Source organism: Ranitomeya imitator, chromosome 3, assembly GCF_032444005.1.
Source record: "Ranitomeya imitator isolate aRanImi1 chromosome 3, aRanImi1.pri, whole genome shotgun sequence".
In the NCBI taxonomy this organism is placed as follows: Eukaryota; Metazoa; Chordata; class Amphibia; order Anura; family Dendrobatidae; genus Ranitomeya; species Ranitomeya imitator.
Window position 1 is genome coordinate 735,892,807 of NC_091284.1, and position 15,561 is coordinate 735,908,367.

A 15,561-nucleotide genomic window follows, 5' to 3' on the forward strand; every position below is an offset into this window, starting at 1 on the left:
GATGGCTGGCCGATAGCGGCACACAGACTGAAGGACCACCATACACCTTAGATGGGTGGCCAATAGCAGCACACAGTCTGGCGGACCACCATACACATTAGATGGCTGGCCGATAGCGGCACACAGACTGAAGGACCACCATACACCTTAGATGGGTGGCCAATAGCAGCACACAGTCTGGCGGACCACCATACGGATTAGGATTGTGGGAAGAGATTCAGCTTGTATTTTATTTATTGAAATTCCTACCTATTTTGGGCTTAGGAGTCCAGTGGACGGTCATAATCAGTGAGTGACAATGAGCTGTTTGCACACTTATACAGGGAATGCTGCCAATCACTGCTTAGGACCGCCCACTGGACTCCTAAGCCATAAGAAAGCAGGAATTTCAATGAAGTACAGCTAATACTGAATAATTTCCCACAGCCCTACATATCCGCCTGCGCAGCTTCTCTTGTACAGAACATTTTGCTGTTATTTCAGACATCTCCAACATGACGGGATGCCTTTAAAGCTCTGTAGAGGATGCTGTTCATTGATCACAGGTTACTGCTTTCTCTCTTGCTCCCTGCTTATCCTATATACCTTCTTGACTTTTGATTTTTGGACATGGACAAATGCATTAACCATTTCCTCCTTTCTACCATTTTTGTTCACCTTTTAATCAGTGTCTTGATGAAAGCTTTTCTGCTGTTCTCTGTACACGACTCCTATAGAGACCAACGTGTCTCCATGATAACTTACCTACCGGTCTGTAATCTGATCCGCCTGGTATATCGCCCACCCGCCACACTGTGGACGTCATGCCCTGTATTGCCCTCCATTTAACCTCCACTAACTTTCATAACCTGTAATCGGAAACGGTGTAAAGATTTAGAATGACTTCAGGAAATGATGTAAATTGCATGGCACGGATGGGGATGGGTGGTCGCTTCATGTACAGTCTATGCTAAATCTCTTTCCTTGTGGTATACAGCGGCCCGGGATGCTTCCAGGCAGTCGGATGACCCCTCAGGGACCGGCCATGGGTCCTCCAGGTTACGGAGGAAGTCCAGCTGCCCGCCCGGGGATGGCTCAGTCAGGCATGGACCAGTCCCGTAAACGGCCCGCACCGCAGCAGATTCAGCAAGTGCAGCAACAACAAGCAGCTCAAAATAGGAATCACAGGTAATACACAAGGATGGTGGGCCTTCATCACCAGGACTGCTTATGTAGCCCAGGGGATTGGATATGTAAAAAAAATAAAAACTCATTGATAATCATCTATTACTACCCACCTGGATGCCATGCTGTCTGCTCCATGGTCTTTGCTGACACATTAAAAGGAAACGTCACCGGTCCACTGTGAACAGCAGCAGGACCACTGTGGTGACTTGAGCAGCACATAAAAAATATCTAACGATTCGCTGCTCAAATTACCCAAACTGCAGGCAGTCACTGGCTGCAGCGGTCCTTCTGCCAGTGGAATGGTGATATCTCTACTTGTGACGGTGCAGTCCACTGAGCGACCGGTGCTGCATCCAGGTGCTTTTACCCATCATGAAATGTCTCTTGTGTGGCACCTCAGTAATGACACACCTTTTTATAGGCCATCAGGTGAACTAACTGATACTATTTGTCACTAAGTAGCAGGATTGTTTTCTAATTACTGATTTTAGCTGATCTCATGACCTTGTGCAACTCCCATTCTTCATGTGTTCAGTACTTCTTCCCGGAGTCATTTCTCATTATTACACATTTATGGATGCTTTGATTTCTTTGCCTGCGTGGATTGGATGGGTTGTTACCATCATTTGGAGAGAATTTCATGTAATTGGCACCTTTAGATATATATTTACTTTGAAAACTGGTGACGTGTTCAACACTAATTTCATCTGTGTGTATATATATATATATATATATATATATATATATATATATATATATATATATCTATAACACTCAGACACTCCATCTATCTCCTTCCTGATTCACTTGATTTATAAGTGGAGATGTTTGTAATAATGGTAAAACTACAAACTTGTGTTAGCGCTGCGGAGTTCACCTCTCATCGTCATTATGTCAGCCGTTCTGCTCTACTCTGCGTTTGACCTTCACAGGTTTAGTTTCCAATTCTGGAAACTGTTGTTCCTCTGAACTTTCAAAATGCTAATCTCATGTGCGTGCCTTTAAAGGGTTAATTGTATCTTGTGATGCCATGGCATAATATTAGTATTTGCCTTCACTTCTGTGGGACCTCTGTGACCCCCACAAATCTTCACAATGAAATGCAGCTAATCCTGCGTTTGCGCCATTTTGGCAGTGAAAACAGTCATTAGTGTCTGTGGCAAACAGTGGCGGTAATATGGATTTACCATATATGTATTTACTACTTTAAAGAGGTTTTCTGTTCTCAATTTTTTTTGGTTCTTTTGTTAATAGTATCGTGTTTTTTTTTGTATTTGTCCCTCGCTACTCCAGCATAACTTATTATAATTATATAGCGCCTACATATTACTCGGCGCTTTACAGACTTCCAAAATGTCCAACAAGGCAAATTAGACGCACACCTTTGGACGGTTTTAAAAAATGTTAAAAGTAAAGTAAAGACCCTGCTCAAAACCAGTGATAAAGGCGATCAGTCACCCCACCGTGTGTAGTTAATATTGAACAAATATCTCACCATGTATACATGAAAAATACATCCAAATAATGTACCAAAGACCGGGCCGTGAGAACTCCGGTATCAATCCTCAAATAGATGTCTCACACAAAGAAAATTGATAAGTGGCGGCCCCATGATGAATATTTCAGGTAAGGGTTTAAATGAGTCCATAAAATCAAAATAGCCCTGCGATAATAAGTCCAGGGGGACATTAGAGGGCTGATGTCTGAGATGACTGCCGTACACAGGAGACCTCGTTTGGCCGAGCACCCCGGTGTTCCCTGAGAAAGCCACTGCCATACTTCTCTGCCAGCAGCTTAACTTCAGGAGAACAAAGTGATCACCGGTCTGAAATCTGACATACCCCATCAACAACAACTAAGTGCCTGTCGGCATTACTTACGTGTTGGGGGCTTTAGGCGAGGGGCCCTCCTCTAAGTTGTTCTTCTATCAATATCCAAACAATGCAGTCAGAGTTCCAGAATACTATGAAAAGGGTCATTCTTCTATCCATGTCGTGACATTTCGGCTCCAACAGGGACTTTTATCAGACTTGAGAAACACCTTGGTTTTAACCGAAACATTACGAGATGGGTGAATAAAGGATCCCATACTACTTTGGGCATTTTGGGGTGCAGCCATTATCCATTGGTTTGTAGCATCGATATGTGTGTGTGTAATAGGATTCTGCAGCCATGTGTGTCCACGAGACGTTTTATCTGCTTGTACCTCCGAGGTGGTCACTGTAGCGGTGCTTATGATGAGCTGTGGCTGGCGGTACAATCTGCTCCAGGGGAAGTCGTGATCTTCACTGATCTCATTTCTTTTTTCCATTTTGAAGTGCTAAGAAGAAGAAGATGGCGGACAAGATTCTACCTCAGAGGGTGAGTGCTACCCTGATTGTTGAAGCATATTACACAGGGAGCCTTGTAGACTTATTACTGACGTTCCCCGCCATCCTTTTCCCAGATTCGGGAGCTGGTACCTGAATCTCAGGCTTACATGGATTTATTGGCTTTTGAGAGGAAATTGGATCAGACAATTATGAGGAAACGTCTTGATATTCAGGAAGCCTTGAAGAGGCCGATCAAGGTAATTCTAAGTTTTTTACTCGCTGTAGAAATGGATTCGATGTTCAGTTTTTTGTGTATTATAGTTAATATATTTTCCTCTTCATAGCAAAAACGAAAACTTCGCATCTTTATTTCTAACACCTTTAACCCAGCAAAATCTGATGTTGAGGATGGCGAGGGGACTGTGGCGTCATGGGAGCTGCGTGTAGAAGGTCGGCTACTTGAGGATGTAAGTGGAGGGGGTTATTTGGTCTCCTACGTTTTGCACTATATATGGCAAACATTGTGAAATATCATAGGCCAAAAATATCTAAAACCTGGGATCCCATCACTGAAGGCCAGTGTCTCTGTTTGAGATTAGGGGAAAAAAACAAGTGGAGATAAAGCGCAGCGTTGTCCTGGAAATTTCATAAACCGTATGGAAAATCTTGGTATTTACTACCCTTCCTACTTATTGCCGTAATGAGGACATTAGATAAAATGTTACTGTGGTTGTGACCAAGCAGCATTTCTCCCTATGAAGGTTGACGATCTGATGCCCTCGCAGTGAAGTGTTTCATTGACCCATATGGAGTGCAGACTGTAGGTCCCGCGTGTTGAAGCACAACATAATTTTGTATTGCAGGCAGCTTTGTCCAAATATGATGCTACCAAGCAGAAGAGGAAGTTTTCATCCTTTTTCAAGTCTTTGGTTATTGAACTTGACAAGGATCTGTATGGACCTGATAATCACCTAGTGGAGGTATGTTCACAATTCATGTATCCTCAGGGAGTATATGTCAAATTTTCATTCTACTGTGGTGCGAAAATGTGTTTGCCCCTTTGTGATTTCCTATTCTTTTGCAAGTTTGTCACACTTAAATATTTCAGATCACCAAACAAATGTAAATATTCGACAAAAGTTACACACAAGTAAATACAAAATGCAGTTTATAAGCGGTGAAAAGAAATCCAAAATTTGTAAAAAAAAAATTAAAAAAAAGAATTTTCCGAGACCCGTACCGTCTCCATTTCTCGTGATCTGGGGCTCGGTGAGGGCCTTTTTGGGGGGGGCGCTGAGCTGAGTTTTTATTGATACCATTTTGGTGCAGATACGATCTTTTGATCGCCCGTTGTTGCATTTTAGTGCAATGTTGCGGCAGCAAAAAAAAAACCACGTAATTCTGGTGTTTTGATTTTTTTCCTTACATTGTTTACCGATCGTATTAATTCTTCTTATATATTGATAAATTAGGCGATTCTGAACACTGCATTACCAAAGATATGTTTTGTTTTTTTTGTGTGTGTTGGGTTGCTTGGGGCGAATGTGGGGTGATTTAAACTTTTATTTTTTAAAAACTCTTTTGTTTTTACTAGTTTCACTAGCCTCCACTGGAGACAAGAAGCTGCAATCTTCTGATCACTTGTGCTACATAGAGCAGGGCTTCAGCGCTGCTCTGTGTAGCCAAAATGCTCATCTGCTGTGAGCACCAGACACAGGGTGGCGATCCTAGCTATCCAGCAATGACAACCACACGGGTTTCTTGCAGACCCTGGGTGGGTTGTCATGCCAACCCATTGGCGACCCGCGGTCATGTGACATGGGCACTAGCAGGCGGCTTTGTCATGCGCTTCCGGCATGAGTATGTTGTGTCGCTGTCAGAGATTTCCAGCAGCATTTAACATGTTAACAGCCGTGGGTGGATCACGATTCCACCCGTGGCTGCTAGGGGCACATGTGCTGGAAATGTTGCGGCTCACCTCCGGAGCCCACAGCAAACGGGGGGGGGGGGGGGGGCGCGATCTATACATCCAAGGTTATATAAGGGTTAATTTGTTTTAAGGTGGGGGGCAGCAATCACTTTTTCACACAGGGCCCTGTCGGTTTGGTTTTCTTTTTCCCTTAATAAAGACCTTCATTTAGAAACTACATTTTGTGTTTGTGTTATCTTTGTCTAATATTGACATTAGTTTGGTGAACTGAAACATTTAAGTGTGAAAAACATGCAAAAGGAAGGAAATCGGGAGGGGGCAAACACTGATTCACACCACTGTATACATAATGCACACCTTCCAAATGAATTGAAGAATAATGATCGGCAGCAGGGCAGAACTGTAGATTTCTAAACTAATGGCTTTCCTGTTTCAGGGAAATATCCTATCCATTTGCTGCAGTTTATCAGGCAATCTGTCACCTCAGAAAATACAATTTACCTGCATATATAGGGTTAATCTTCGCATAAGTTGCACTACCATGGTGCCTGGCCGCCTTGCGGAAAGATTGGTTACTTGGAGACATTGATCTTATTTCCTTCCAGAAATATGGGGTCGTGCACAGAGCGTCTACAGTGACCTCTATACTGCGAGCAATGTAAGCACGCACCGGAACCGGACAGCTCATTCTGCACAATTGCAAAAATAAAAAACAAGAAGAAGCTGGAGTATGGGTTTTGTGAAACTGGAAAAGCCATTTAACCCATTCCCGAGATTGGATGTATTGTATGTCAGGATCGGCTGATGCTTACCGACCTATGACACATGGGTAGGTCATGACGCTGTGTGCGTGCGATCGCCGCCATGTGTCAGCTGATTATGACAGCTAACACTCAGTGCCCGAACCGCTCCCAGCACTTTAACCTCCTAAAGGCTGTGATCAATGTCGATCGCAGTATTAGTTTGTCTGTCAGTGCAGCGTGGACAACTTGTAAAGCAAAGCTCCTGCGTTCCCATACTTTACAAGCAATCAGACTGCAAAAAGTGAACATCCCATAGTGTCAGTGTAAAAAAAGTTACTGAAAAAAATTATTAAAATATGTAAAGAAATAATTAAAAATATATTGTACTCAGAAATATTTTTATGAGAAATAAAAAACGAAAAATACACACTTGATATCACCGCATCCAGAACGACCCGACGAATAAATCTGTCCCACTAGTTGACCCCTTTAGTGAACACTGCAAAAAGCGCTGCTTTATCATTCCGCCAACCAAAGTGGAACATAACGCGATCAAAAATGGTATACCTGGAGGAACTGTGGACGCTGTTTGGCCTGTGATCTGGCGTTGTCCTTCTTTTTAGGCGTGAATAAAAACGCGGTCCACCGCAGTTTTGTGCTCTTCTGAAAAAAGGACATCACTGATCGGAGGTAAGGCTAGCTTCACACTAGCGTTCGGCAGGGCTGTGGATGAAAGCCACCTTCCTCTGTGAAGCCCATCCCACTGCCACGCCTCTTCCTTCAGCTCCGCCTACGTCTGCATGCATTCTGCGTACCCCATCTTTAACATTGGGTACGCAGGCCATGCAGATGCCTCCGTATGCGTTGTTTTGAAGCTGCGCCGACCACAACAAAATGCAACATGTTGCATTTAATGCAGGTTAGCGCAGTGTCAAGACGAGGAATCCGCGTGGCCTGCATACCCAATGTAAAAAGATAGGGTACGCAGAATGCATGCAGACGTAGGCGGAGCTGAAGGAAGAGGCTGGGCTTCACCGAGAAACTACTCAGTCCCTCCACAAAGCCCTTGTCCGCAAATGTGAAACCAGCCTAACTGCTGCCTCATTATAGTGAAGGGATCCTTCGGGGATTTCATCTGAATCACGTCACTCGGCGACTTAGATGGAAATCCCAAAGTACCGTGTTTTTTGGATTATAAGATGCACCCCAAATTTTAAGAAAAACATATTTTTTAATAAATTGGTGGTGCTTTTTATAATCTTTGCATCTTATTGCTTACCGGGGATGGTGGCTGCGGTGACGCGGGGTCCCAGGGTCGCTGCTGGAGGAGGCAGGAGTGGGGTGATACTGCAGGCCACAGGCTGGGATGAGGGGGTGTTCTGATGTGCGGCGCGCTGCTGCAGGGGTGTCTCCGGGTGCCCGGCGGTTGCTGGCCTGTGCTATGGGGGGCCTCCGGTGCCCAGCAGTGCTGCGTGGGTGTCCGGCTCTGCCGACATTTTGCGGCAGGCCAAAGCCCCGGCACTTCCACGGTTCCATGTGTGGTGGTCTCTGGGAATATGGCCGCCGTCGGGGGCGGCACATGTGCACATGGTGATCTCGGGATCAAGATCACGAGAGATGAGTTTTCAGCGCTGAAATCTCATCTCTCGAGATCTTGATCCCGAGATCACCATCTGAGCATCTGTTAGGCTAGGTTCACGTTGCATTAAAAGCAGCCCGTACAACACATGCGTTAACGGGCTGCTGTTAGCGCAAATGCCAGTATGTCAGCGTGCTAGCGCAGATAGAGCTAGCAGATGCTCTATCTGTGCTAGCAGTGACTGACCCGGAAACGCTGCATCCCGCGTCCCAGGGTCCATCACTCAATGACGGCACATCGCTAGCGCACGCCCTCCATAGGACTTAATGGCAGCGTTAACGGACTGTTACACCGCGTTATGCCGCGGTGTAACGTCCGTCTAACGTACGCCAAAGACGCAATGTGAACCCAGCCTTACCAAAACGGTTATTTAGTTATAACGGCCAGTTTCAGTTCCCCCTCTGACTCGTGCAGTCAGAGGTAATCATACACCTTATGCCAATTTGATAGTTGTCTCAAGATCTTATGTCACTAAAATTGCAAAGAAGAAACTTTTCAGTTTGCTTCTTATTACTGCTCCTCTCTGGCGCCTCCATTGGCTGGTTACTTGGTGAATATGAGGAGCTTGCGCTGTTTGATGGGTCTATGCGTTAGAGCGTGCACGTATCGCTCTGAAGTTGGGTAGGTCACCAGATCCTGGGGGCCGAGAACAGTGCCCTCCCGTAGAAAGGTTGATACAACCACTTTTTAGGCACTTTAGTCCAATGAGCTGAGGAGCAGCGGTCAAATTTCCACCTAATATGTGACCGCTAATGACTTACTCTACATGGCAGGAAACTGCATCATTCCTTTCATCCGGCTACATCGGCGCTTTCACAAAGATCTAAAGATCTGTTTCAGGGGAAGAGGCATGAAGGGGCGCGCGGGGACAGCTAAATGGACTTCTGTTATGCAAAAGCTAGATTAACCCCTTCCTGACGTGGGACGCAGCAGTTTTGTGTAGGGACCGTGTGTATGAAGCTTGCTCAGGAACTGAGCGTGCTTCATACCATGCAGATGCCTGTAACCGGAGCTAGCCCCAATCACTACTGTGTAAGTCGGTGCCGCTGAGAGCGTAACGGCTTCCACCGGCCCCTTGTGGTGCGCAGGCCCCCGCGGTTGCAGAGATCATTCGGGTAGCCCATTTAGGTTCTGTAGCTTTCAGCCATATGGAGGAAACTGTTCTACTACCGGTATATACTTCATGATATAGTATTGCTGGTTCCAGTCCCCTAAGGAGACTAAAAAAAAAGAATTTTTTACAAATATTAAAAAGAAATTTTAAATTAAATCTGTCCCCCTTTTTCCCCATGTTAAAAATAAGTATAATAAATGTTTATCCTTGCATCCATAATAGACTGGTGTCAACATATAAAATTAATTCACCCGATCAATAAGTCATAAAGGAAAAAGCCTGAACTGCAAAAACAAATTCACCAGCAAGTGATAAAATGTCCTTTCTACTACAAAATACTATAATTAAATAACGCCAGATCGCTACACAGAAAACAAGCCCTCACAGAGCTGTAACATTGAATTTTATTTGAGACATTTTTTACTAATTTCTGATGATTTGTTTTTTCACCCCTTGAATAAAAAAGTCTGTTTGGTATTGCCGTAACTAAACTGACCTGAAGAATCACATTGCCAGGTCATTTATACAGCACAATGAACACCGCGAAAATAAAAATGGCGTAACTCAAAACTATAACTCATCTCACAAAAAACAAGTCCTGATACATCTACGGCGATGGAAAAGTATATTTTGGAAGAAGGCAAGGCCATAATGACCACCAAAAAAACCTGAAAATCGCCCAGTTGGGAAGGGGATGGATGGATAATGTGACTCCGCTCTTTTCTGCATCGGGAGGGGAGTGAGGACAGTGACTTCTTGCCTAAAATCTATCTGCTGTCTCGTGTGCGTACAAGGCGTTGTGCACCTGTCCTATCAGAATGGGAGAGGTGCACGATATGTGCAGGAATATGTGATGATTGGTGTCCATTATGTTACAGCACTATACTGAATAAGCAAAAATAAATGCCAAGAGGCCAGGCATGAATCTTTACACAGTGTAAGCATTTAGACCACCACTAGTGGGCGCTGATTCTTTATCCCAGCCTTCAGTATTACACCTTCAGTACAGAAGTTCTATTTAAAGGCCGCCTGTCAGCACAACTGCATGAATCGGGTAAGGCTACGTTATTGTAGCCGTGTATATTTTATTCTGAAACACTGCAGAATTTTAGCGAAATCATACTTTGAAAAGTCAGCGGGGACTAGTGAGTCAGCTTCTCCCACAACTGTTGGGGAGGGAGGCGGTGAGAAGCCAACAGCTGATGGGTTGCTTCCTTTTAAAATTCAGTATAAAAGCGATTGCTCAAGCACTAGATTTCTACAGCAGGATGCCCACACACTGACCTGTCTGTAGACACATCTCTCACTCCCTAGTAACCTGCCTGTCCTGGGCTACTTGCTCTGCTCCCACTGTGCAGAGAGATTATAAGTACAACAGACATAATTGTGTTGTGATGGAGATACAACTTAGGCCAGTTTCACACTGGCGTTTTTTGCCAGACGTCGCAATGCGTCGTTTATGGCAAAAAACGCATCCTGCAAAGTTGTTTGCAGGATGCATTTTTGCCCCATAGATTAACATTAGCGACGCTTTGCCACACATCGCAACCGTCGTGCTGTGGCGGACCGCTGGGAGCAAAAAACGTTACATGTAACGTTTTTTGCTCCTGACGGACCGCTTTTTCTGACCGCGCATGCGTGGCCGGAACTCCGCCCCGCACCTCACAATGGGGCAGCGGATGCGCCACAGAAATGCATCCGCTGCACCCGTTGTGCAGTGCGTCAAACGCTAGCGTCGGAATCTCTGCCCGACGCATTGCGACGGGGAGATTCCGACGCTAGTGTGAAAGTAGCCTTAGTTCTGACAGGCAGTGTGGACGTAGGTCAGTACAGCAGGGGTGACCATGCTAGGAGAGGAGGAGAGCTGATAGAAGGGTTTGTAATGTGGCGCAGCTAAACTCAGGTGTGCTGCTCCTCTTTACACACTCGCCTCATCTGACGGGTGTCAGTTATCTGTGGTTTCTAATCATGCAAGAGATTAGACCAGATCAGGGTTATTTGTCATTATCATCTCAGACAGTGAGAAACCTTCCCGGAAGTGTTAGGGTACCGTCACACAGTGCAATTTTGATCGCTACGACGGCACGATCCGTGACGCTCCAGCATCGTAACAATATCGCTCCAGCGTCGTAGACTGCTGTCACATTTTGCAATGTACGACGCTAGAGCGATAATTTACATAGTAACATAGTAACATAGTTAGTAAGGCCGAAAAAAGACATTTGTCCATCCAGTTCAGCCTATATTCCATCATAATAAATACCCAGATCTACGTCCTTCTACAGAACCTAATAATTGTATGATACAATATTCTTCTGCTCCAGGAAGACATCCAGGCCTCTCTTGAACCCCTCGACTGAGTTCGCCATCACCACCTCCTCAGGCAAGCAATTCCAGATTCTCACTGCCCTAACAGTAAAGAATCCTCTTCTATGTTGGTGGAAAAACCTTCTCTCCTCCAGACGCAAAGAATGCCCCCTTGTGCCCGTCACCTTCCTTCCACAATTTCATGACGTATGTGCGATGTAGAAGCCATTGGTTACTATGCGCACATCGTATACGATATATGTTACACCATGCGATCATGCCGCCACAGCGGGACACTAGACGACGAAAGAAAGTTTCAAACGATCTGCTACGACGTACGATTCTCAGCGGGGTCCCTGATCGCAGGAGCGTGTCAGACACTGCGATATCGTAAATATATCGCTCGAACGTCACGAATCGTGCCGTCGTAGCGATCAAAATTGCACTGTGTGACGGTACCCTTAGGCCTCATTCAGACGTGTGTGTTGCACATACATTTTGTATTCTATGGTGCTGTTCACAGATCGTGTGCAAAACTCGGACACATTTTGATTTTGTTTTTCTCCAGAATCCCTATGAAAAGAGCCAATACAAGTCTATGGGTCTGTGAGAAACACCTACAGCACACAGATGGCATCAGAGTGCAGTCTGTATTCTGTCAATATTTAACATTGCAAAGTATAGGAGAAGGTTTTGCATTTATTTCTTTTTCCATCTGTGAAAAATACTGACGACACTGATGAAGGCAATAATAACACCGGTACCATTTTTTTTTTTCATGCATGTTGAAACCTAGACAAGCCGAGACTACCGGGAGGAATAAAGTTAATTTCCTCCCGGTAGCCAGGCTTTCATTGTGGTGGTCGAGCAGCTTTAGGACGCTATTAACCTGTAGATTAGCCCCATATCTGTGGGTTAATAGGGTTTACGGGCGTGACTGATTCCCTTTAACATTACATATTAGGCCTCACTCACTTATTTCTAGAGGTTTTCTTACACAGCACCATCATATTCCACTGTGCTTTATAGACTTCTGTCACCATTGGGGCTCACAATCTAGATTCCCTATCAGTATGTCTTTGGAGTGTGGGAGGAAACCAGAGAACAAGGAGGAAACCCACGCAAACATGGGGAGAACATACAAACACATTGCAGATGTTGTCCTTGGTGGGATTTAAACCCAGGACCCCAGCGCTGCAAAGCAACAGAGCTAACCACTGAGCCACACATTCAGACTTCTGTATTGTTTCTCATATGCAAAAAATCAGACGGCTTTTCGCCAGTGTTTTCGCCAGTGTTTGCTTGGGATCTGGTCTGATTATTTCGAGGCTCTTTTTTTTTTTTTTTGTGCACACTACACTGTCCCCCCCAGAACAACAAACATGTGAACAGCGCCATAAACAACAATGAACACGCATTCGACATCAGAGGTCATGGCTGCAGGTTTTGTTGCTGTAGACATGACATGTTAGTGCAACACTGTATAATTGTGGTGTAATGGACCTTTTCTTAGAAGACTATTGCAGAAAGGAAAATTGCCTGATGTGTCTGCACTGAAGCACTTGGCGCTCCTTTTTATCATGCAGCTTATATACTGTGTTAGTGGAGCCGCAGGAAGCTTCCCCACAACCACTGGGTGAAATAAAAGCCATGCTGCCTCTCTTTTATGTACTTAGCAGTGATTTTCCTTGCTATATTCACATTAACGGTATTGTGGATGCCATAAGGGAGTCTCGCTGCTCCTGTGAGTAGCGGTGGGCATGATGAGTGTTCTCAGGCTGCTCACATCCTGGACCGCATAGCTCTTCTGCCTCTTGGCTTACTACCAACCCTCAGACATGAAGTGATGTAATATTAACGGCTGTGTGAGGAGTCGTTCAGGGTCAGGATGCAGGATCTGAGGACAAGACAAACCAGCTCTTCTGTGTTCTCATTAGAAAACTTCTCTAAATATTTATTCCATGTGATCAGAGAATGTTCTACTTGATGGGACCTGGTGGTGACCCCAGGAGGGTGTTTAATGGGGGTCTAAGCAGTGGGAGGTGAGGGGTATTGTCTGCTAAAGGGTAAAGCGTAGGTGCTCCATTTGTTGATCCTCCTTATTGTCCTGGTGCAGGGCAGTGATCTGCTGTTCATTGTAGGCCATTGGTTTAACCCCTTTCAAGACCTTGCCCTTTTCCGTTTTTACGTTCTTTTTTTGCTCCCCTTCTTCCCACAGCCATAACTTTTTTATTTTTCCATCAATATGGCCATGTGAGGGCTAGTTAATAGCGGCGGGTGAATCACGATTTCACCCGCCGCTATTGCGGGCACATGTCAGCTGTTCAAAACAGCTGACATGTCCCGGCTTTGATGCGGGCTCACCGCCAGAGCCCACATCAAAGCAGGGGACCCGACCTCCGCAGTAATAGTACGGTGGAGGTCGGGAAGGGGTTAGAGATGTTATGAAGACCTCCTGTGTCCGTATGGACATCCCTCTGATTACTGGTAAGCAATCTGCCGTGTATTATGCGGAGGGTCACAATGGCTGCTATGTAGTCATTTAATGCCCCTGATGCAGGAAAATACCTGGCGGGCAGCTGCATCCTTCAGCTGAATCTGCTGTTTACCCAGAACAGGACCCGAGGCGATCAGTTCATCTTCATAGTGCCTTAATTTTGCCTGGGATCATTTGTGTCACTTTATAATACTGCTATATTTATGACACTTCTTGTGTTGCTTGTAGTGGCACAGAACGCCGACCACACAGGAGACGGATGGCTTTCAGGTGAAGCGTCCTGGAGATGTCAATGTGCGCTGCACTGTGTTACTGATGCTTGATTACCAGGTACGTGGGTAGAAATCCTGATCCCTACATCTTGCCGTAACACTTCAGTACTGTCCGCACCACTGCTATCATTTCATTGTATTTCCACAGCCACCTCAGTTTAAGCTTGATCCTCGCCTGGCTCGTCTTCTCGGTATCCACACCCAGACTCGTCCGGTCATCATCCAAGCCCTATGGCAGTATATCAAAACTCATAAGCTTCAGGACCCTCACGAGCGAGAGTTTATAATCTGCGACAAGTACCTCCAGCAGGTGGGAACGTAATCTCCATAGCGCGACGTTGTCTTCTTGTGCTCTTCTCACCATGTTATCATTTTACCACCACAGATCTTTGAGTCTCAGAGGATGAAGTTTTCCGAGCTGCCTCAGAGACTCCATGCTCTCCTCATGCCCCCGGAGCCCATCATAATCAATCATGTCATTAGGTAAAAAGGATCTTCGCTTCTTTTTATTTTGCGGCATTCTTCTATCCCCGGCATTGTCACCTGTGTTGTATTGTGTTCATAGTGTGGATCCCAATGATCAGAAGAAGACCGCCTGTTATGATATCGATGTTGAAGTGGATGACACTCTGAAAACACAGATGAACTCCTTCCTTCTCTCCACCTCCAGCCAGCAAGAAATTGCAGCTCTAGATAACAAGGTAAAGCAATAGAAACATGTTTGGTTTTGCTGTTGCTAATAATGGCCTCTCCTGGCATGATGGTCTTTGGCAGATCCTCTGTAAGGTCCTGGCTAAGGTTGTCCCTTTAAAGCCGTCCTTTCTTCAGGTATATATCACTGAAACTGCACAAATGCTGTAAATTATGTATTGTCCACTCAGTATATGACACAATCACTGCTAGAAGTGCTGAGAAAATTAAGTTTACTAATGCATGTAAAATATTAGGTACAGTACTCCAATGTATATAATGAATAAGTTTGCACTGAATAGTCTGTAATGCAGCAGGATGGAATAAAGAGAGCATGTCTGACAGGAGAGCTACCCAGAAAACAAATCTGTCCTTACCCCTCCATTACCTAACCTGCAACTATATACAACTATATAGCTAAGTGCACTACCTGGAAATCAATAAATATATATGCACCATAATGACTATAAGGCTGTGTTCACACGTTAAGTTTTTGCTTTGTTTTTTAATGCAAATTAAAAGCTGTTTTTTACAGTACCAGCAAAAGTTATTAGATTTTGGACATATTCACACCCTTGCTTTTTTCCTGACTGAAATGGAAAATTGCTGTGTTCTTTAATACTGCAGCACGTAGATTTTTTATTTTTTTTCAGCGTTTTTGCAAAAGTTTTTGTTCACCTATAGAAAGCAATTAAGAAGTCCAAAAAAAAAGCAGCGATAACTACCGTATATACTAGAGTATAAGCCGACCCCCCCTAATTTTGCCACAAAAAACTGGGAAAACTTAATGACTCGAGTATAAGTCTAGGGTGGGAAATGCAGCAGCTACCGGTAAATGTCAAAAGTAAAAATAGATACCAATAAAAGTAAAATTAATTGAGACATCAGTA

The 15,561-nt window shown here is 44.7% G+C and overlaps 1 protein-coding gene across 1 annotated transcript in view; it reads left to right on the forward strand.

Annotated features, from left to right (window-relative positions):
• Positions 1 to 15,561, forward strand: part of SMARCD1 (SWI/SNF related BAF chromatin remodeling complex subunit D1) — a 30,420-nt gene that overhangs the window by 3,878 nt on the left and 10,981 nt on the right. The window contains exons 2-10 of the mRNA XM_069758829.1: positions 977 to 1,167; positions 3,486 to 3,528; positions 3,614 to 3,736; positions 3,824 to 3,946; positions 4,343 to 4,459; positions 13,938 to 14,039; positions 14,130 to 14,291; positions 14,367 to 14,464; positions 14,547 to 14,682. Coding sequence (XP_069614930.1) covers positions 977 to 1,167; positions 3,486 to 3,528; positions 3,614 to 3,736; positions 3,824 to 3,946; positions 4,343 to 4,459; positions 13,938 to 14,039; positions 14,130 to 14,291; positions 14,367 to 14,464; positions 14,547 to 14,682 — 1,095 coding nt within the window. The remainder of the gene's footprint in view (positions 1 to 976; positions 1,168 to 3,485; positions 3,529 to 3,613; positions 3,737 to 3,823; positions 3,947 to 4,342; positions 4,460 to 13,937; positions 14,040 to 14,129; positions 14,292 to 14,366; positions 14,465 to 14,546; positions 14,683 to 15,561) is intronic.